This window comes from Phaseolus vulgaris, chromosome 3, assembly GCF_051622355.1.
Source record: "Phaseolus vulgaris cultivar YP4 chromosome 3, ASM5162235v1, whole genome shotgun sequence".
In the NCBI taxonomy this organism is placed as follows: Eukaryota; Viridiplantae; Streptophyta; class Magnoliopsida; order Fabales; family Fabaceae; genus Phaseolus; species Phaseolus vulgaris.
In genome coordinates this window covers 50,446,201-50,453,008 of record NC_143500.1, presented here as the reverse complement: position 1 = coordinate 50,453,008, position 6,808 = coordinate 50,446,201, and the positions used below count along the sequence as shown (strand labels likewise).

General features: G+C 27.6%; 1 protein-coding gene across 1 annotated transcript; it reads left to right on the top strand.

Annotated features, from left to right (window-relative positions):
• The first annotated feature begins 898 nt into the window (after positions 1-898).
• On the top strand, positions 899-1,910 carry CML41 (calmodulin-like 41). The gene has a single exon (XM_068609442.2). It carries the CDS (start codon positions 1,114-1,116, stop codon positions 1,696-1,698), a length of 585 nt encoding a protein of 194 aa, XP_068465543.1. The 5' UTR covers positions 899-1,113; the 3' UTR covers positions 1,699-1,910.
• Positions 1,911-6,808: the final 4,898 nt, after the last annotated feature.

The following is a 6,808-nucleotide window of genomic DNA, read 5'->3' as shown; positions in this document are numbered from 1 at the left end:
TTAGTTACTATTGCAACTAATTATTTTGGTTTTTAAAAATTGGTTTCTATTTCATGATTTTCTTGTAATGTATCTTATTTCTCAAATACTTGTGGGGTGCAGGAAGAAAAACTTAAGGGTACAGGAAGAAACTCTCAGATAATTTATTCTACTTTATTATAACCATATTCTATTATTGGTCCAAGGTCCAAAACTTATAGAGATATTAAACAACGAGATAAGAGATGGAAAAGAGAGGAGAGTGGAGACAGGGATGAAAAGTCACATTCTTTTTTCTAAATGTTCATGCATTGAATTTTCTTTTAAATTCCTTTTTTCCTTTTCTTTTATAAAACCAAAATACTCAATTTATTAAGGTGATTTAAAAAATGTGTTTTACTCAACCTTTGTTTTTAAGGAAAGACGTACAAGCTAAAAAAAATAGTAAAGCAAATGATATTCTAATTATTTCAACGAAGAAGGAATCATAATCATTTAATAATTAGCCCCTTACAGTGTATACATAAGAAAAAGAGGCAAATAAGGACTGTAATAAATTATATAGTAAAAAATAGTGATAAATATATCCTTCATTCCTTCCAAGTGTTGGATTTAAATTACTTTTTACCTTTTCAAAGTTTAAGCTGACACTAATTTTTTTATTAACCATATAATTATTTCATTTATTTAAAATAATTTATATTTATGTAGATATTGTGAAATAAAAATGAAAAAAAGTATGATAATTATTTTGTTTGTAGTTTGTAGCTAAAAATGTTGGAAATAGACCAGAAATAACGTAGGCCTAAAAACAGTAGAGTGTGGGGATAGATTGAGGAAAAGACTGAGAAATGAATTGATTTTACGAGAAAACTGTTCCATCCACTTATTTTGGGACCCAGTCGGAAACTACCATGCACTTTCCTTGCACCAACAACATGAGTTACGTAATCTTTATTCACATTTGGTTCTGCCCCCTCACCCACTTTCACAGCAACTCCATATCCATCACAGAACATAACACGTCTCAATCCTTTTCTCTGCCTCTTTCATTCTATTAAAACCTTTTCTCTGCCTCTTTCATTCTATTAAAACCTACTTCTACCCTCTCACTCCATATTCCATAACACTCTAATGGCTACTGATAGAATTTTCAAGCCTTCCAAGTGGTTCTCCAACAAAACTCTTAAGTTAAGCCTTCATCGCCCAACATCAAGATCCTCCAACTCATCATCACACTCATCAAATGCTTCTCCACGTTCCCCCATGTCAACATGCACAACCCCAAAGAAGAAAGAGGTAAACGGCCTCACGGAAGCTTTTCATCACTTGGATGGTGATGGAGATGGGAAAATCTCTGCCTATGATCTAAGGTCGTACTTTGGGTCCATTGGGGAGCACATGTCTCATGAGGAGGTTGAAGGGGTGATCCATGACCTCGATTCCGATGGGGATAACATGTTGGACTTGCAGGATTTCACCAAGCTGATGAAGAGGGGTGGTGGTGATGGCGATGAGGGGGATCTAAGAAAGGCTTTTGAGATGTTTGTGTGGGAGAAAGAAGGGTGTGGTTGCATCACCCCAAAGGGGTTGCAGAGGATGTTGCACCGTCTTGGAGATGACAGATCCTATGATGAGTGTGTTGCCATGATCGGTGCCTTTGACATTGATCACAATGGTGTCCTTGATTTCGATGAGTTTTACCAAATGATGGCTTAGTCAATGATCCCTTCATTTCTATGTGCTGTGCCTCTTTTTCATTTCAATCCAAACCGATTGCAGAGTTTAATGGATGATGTTTCAGAACTTCAAGTTTAAATTTAATGTAAATATGTAGATGGAGGCCATTCCAGCCACTACTTGTTCTATTCTGAAATAAGGCACGTTTTATACTCATTCTTAAGTGGTAATAGATTTTTGTTTTCTTTTCACCAATATACTTTAAAGACTAAATTATGTTTTTGTCTTTTATTTTATTTTTTTCCTTCATCTTTTAAAAATTTATTTTGGTTTTATAACTTTTATATTTGGATCAATTTTACCCTTCAAAATATTTATTTTTTCAATTTTGAATCCATTTTTGACTAATGTATACGACACGAAATTTGTTTCATTAGATTCCTCTACATAAAAACTATAGAATCGAACTGATGTTCGAACAAGAAATAGTATAAAAAATGTGAAAGTTAAGCAAGAGAATGAGTGTAAAGTAACTGAAAAATATAGTATTAGATTATTTTTTTTCACCACTACTGATACGTGACTTACTTTTTCTTGGTCATAGTTATTTTTTAACATTTGGTGAGTTTCGTTGATAAATCTAATGAGACAATTTTCACTACTCTAAAAAATGGTTCAAAATTACAACTCAAAATAAATAAATAAACGACCACTATTTTAAAAATATTAAATTGGTCTAAATTTAAAAGATAAATAACCCATATGAATTTAAAAAATTATTTTTATTAAAGGACTAAAAGTTTAATTCAATCCATTTTAAACTAATGGTATTTTTATCAAGTTCAACCTAGGATATTCGTCTATACAAATAGAAGGTGTTAACCATGAAAAATATTGCCAACACATATATCACACGGTTTTTTGAATATATTCTTATTATTAACTAAATTTATTCAAAATTATAAAAGTTTATTACTCTTATTTTTTATTTAATGAGTCCTTTTATGATTTATAGTTTTTAACAATCAAATATTCATCTTAATTATGCTGAATAAATTAATCGCTAAAGGATTTGAAGCTCATCTGAAGGAAAAAAATAGTTGCAAGGCATCCATTGTATTTTTACCATCTAAAGCTAAAGCAAGGTGATGATAACATATGCACCAAAACTGAAGAAAATAACATGCAATGTAGGCTTTAATTGATTAGTTTTCTTTTTTTATCGTATTATAAGAATGAAACGTATTTTTATTTTTTTTTAAATGTGATTTGATATTCTCATAAAGCTGAGTTTCAACTTCTAAGAATTAATTTAACCGAATCTTTAGTGAAGATCCAGAGAATATTCATCTGCAGAAAATTTTGAGGCTAAGTTAGAAAAACTAGAAAAAAAAACTGTATTTATATTTATAAATTGAATAAGAAAATTGAAAAAGACTTTCTATAAAATTAATTTGTATTTATAAATTTGTAAATCTAGGATGAAATATTTTTAAAATATTTAAAATAAATAAATAAAATATATATATTTAATCACTCGATCAATTATAATCATATATATTTCATAAATATTCCAAATATATTTAAAATAAACCAGTTTAAGCTTTATTTTTTTTAATTATTAGCATAATTCATAGACAAATATTTATATGATAAACACTTATTCATTCAAAAATGAATTACTAGTTAGGTAATTTGCTGATAAAAAAAAAGGTATTCTTAGGTAATTTAACTATAAGAAAAATAGTATACTCTTTTTTATGATGATTTAAAATTGTCGTTACAATTGTAGACCACAATTCAAAAGCATTTTCTGGACATGTGAGCCATGTGCTAATAATGATTTACATTAAACATTATTGAGAAACTGGAACCAAAATCGAAATATTGAAAAAGTTATTCTATTTTTCATAGTAGAATTTGGGTATTTTTTTATTGCTTTTAAATGATATTAAATTTAAAAACAAACAAATTATTTTTTGTGATTTTCAATACAATTCCATCACAGTTTTTTATTTATTATTTATTTGACTAATGTTCTATTTGAACTTATTGTAAAGTTGAAAAAAACAGCTTTAATTTAAAACGGAGTCGCTGTTTTCTTTGTCAAAATAATTTCGAGTTCAAAGTTTGTTGCACCACTAAATTTAAATTATATGGTCCCACGATAAGGTTATCGTATTCACTTGAAGGACTAAAAGGAATTATTGTCATCACATTCCAATGGGAAGTTTACCTTCACTGAGAAGGAAAAAATATGGGTTTAAATAATTTTTTATTATAAATTTAGATGTTAAGAATTTCATTGATAAATTTTTTTATTATTTAATAATATTGTTGTTAAATCAGAAGTAATTCTCTCTCTTTAACGTAGATACAAAATGAATATTTGCGAAAACAATAAGCAGATAATAGAAAATTGAGCTAAATAGAATAATGATATCGAAAAATTTTAAAGTGGGAAAACTTTCCTGAAATAAAACTCGCAGCACCTAATCCAAAAAATGATTTTACGTATGATTACAGTATTTGTTTCTCTCATTTTATGAGATAACACTAAATCTCGCACAACAATGATGAAATACAATGTCTCTCTAGGATTTCTAATCTCACACATGGTGAATATTCAATTGATCAATTATCAAGATTCATTGATCATGGTTTCCATTAAAATAAGGAGGGATTCCCATCAATTGTTAAGTGATGGCTTAGGTTTGAGAGACTCATAAATGTTTTATATATCTATATAATAGAAAATTAACCTTGCATTTTATTTAGTATATCATTGATCTTGCATTTTTTTTAGTTAGAACTTTGTTTTAGTAAAAAATTATACCAATCTAAGGATTAATTATGAGTAGATTTAATGTTTTAAATATTTAAACATATTGTTATGTATTATTGTAGTGACATGGGCTGAATCTGAGGTTAGGGGACATGTAGATCGATTGGAGATGGTCATAATTAATTTGACTTTTAACCTTATTGGCTTACGTAGGCTAGTAGGTTGTAGTGATATGGGCCAAGCCCGATGAAGTATATTGAGGGAATCATATGCCGATCTTGTTTAAAAGGGTTTTTATGCCACATTAAGGACAAATAGTGGAAATTCTAAGTAATAAGCATAGAAGTAAAGAAACACATTTATGAGAAAGATGCGTCAATTATAAGACCAGGCACAACGAAGCTATATATATATATATATATATATATATATATATATATATATATATATATATATATATATATATATATATACTCAAGATGTTAGTGGAAAGAGATCACATACTAGTTAAAAGTACACTTATTTTTAGTTATATTAAATGTTCTAAGTCTCTTGTCTGAAACAATTATATTTGTTTTAGAAACTAGAAGAATTGAATAAATTTGATAAGTTTTAGAAATAATTATTCTTGATTGTTTAAAGTTTTTAGACTTGTACTAAAGGACTCTAAAGTGAAATTGAACACGAGACTTTTTAAGACTGAATACTAGACTGCATAACAAATTGTCAATTTTTTTAATGTCTAGCGTGGAAGATAAAACACAGAAAATGGGAAAGTTTTATGTAGCTTTAATGAGTTATGAGTTTATATAAAAAGGATTTGAGTATTTTAAGGGTTTATGTACCATGAGTTTAAATTTAGAATTTTTTTAGAATAGAAACTTATTATGAAATAGGTAGAAGTTTGGAAAAATTTCCTTGTGCTTTCATAGCTTCTTAATCAAGTTTTTTCATTTTTTTTTATGATTTCTTCATCTTCTTTTGTTTATGAGTTACATTTTTTTTTCATTGAGACAATGTTTATATATATAATATCATCTTCATCGGTATTCAATATTATTATTGGTTATCTTTTATATTTTATAACAACTCTAATATTCATGTAGAAAATGGACACATCACTTATGTTTTTATCTTTGTAAATATGTATGAAGAAATTCAGCTAGCTATAATTTATGTTTTATTTGTATTGGAACAGGGGTGAAAAGGCAAATAAAGAAAAAAGAATAAAAAATAATATTGTTTAGATTGAAAAAAGGTAGATCGATTTTAATGGAAAGAAAAAGTGAATCTATTTGAATGGAGAATAATTTGAAAGTTCGTAATAGATAGGATTAATATCACTGACAAAATTATGTTATATGAAAAATAACATGTTATTGATTTTTTATTTAAAATATGTATAATTTTGATTTAAAGAATGAATAAATATATGATAATAATTACGATAACTGTAAGAATTGTGAAAAAAGTATTTAAAAAGTTTAGTATAATTTTAGAATTAAATATTTAATTTTTTATAGATATTGAAAGAAAATAATTATACAATATATTTATCAGAAGATATTAAAATATATAATAAATAATAAATATTTTTTCTTTTATCCATTACAAATTGTTCATTAATTATACTTAAGAATGAACTGGTAGGTTTGTATACATTAAAAAAATTCACACTAAATTAGAAATATAAAATAATTAATAGAATTAAAAATAATAAAGTGTTTTTATAATTCTTAGTAAATGTAATAAATTCATTACAATTAAAGACAAATTAGTTGTACACATAAATTTATCAACTTTCATCTAAATAACAGGGAGTCAAAATCCTAAATCCTCATTATTCCAAATCATCCCTGCCTCCCAGTACCCCACCAACAATAAAGAATCCAATTCAAAGACAGGGTTAAATATTAGAACACGAAAGTAAATTTGAGTTAAAGCGTGGTGGCGCAACCGTGATGATGTGGCAGTTGTTGCACTACTCACGCCGCATGTCGTCAGAGCTGCCACCTTGAAGTTCTGGAACCGACAACAAGCACCACCTCCAGGTATTTACGATATAAGTTTCAAAATCAACATCCTAAAATTCTTCAAATCCTCAAACACCTGTAAGATCATCTGTTCGTGTACGTAATACAGTCATCCTTAAACACAACAAGAAAAACAAGGGTAAGCTAGTGAAAATAGAATTTTATAATATACACAATTAAATCAAAAGAGAAAACCAAGTTACATGATCAATTTCTCAAATTATTCAATCTTTTTCAAATCTCAACAATAAAACGATCATATAAATCTCACATGAATCTACACATTCAGAATATTAAACAAACAACGTCTTCGGAAGACCCGTATTAAGTA

Excerpts from the sequence above, each read along its gene's own strand:
- CML41 (XM_068609442.2), top strand. The coding sequence starts at position 1,114 with ATGGCTACTGATAGAATTTTCAAGCCTTCCAAGTGGTTCTCCAACAAA.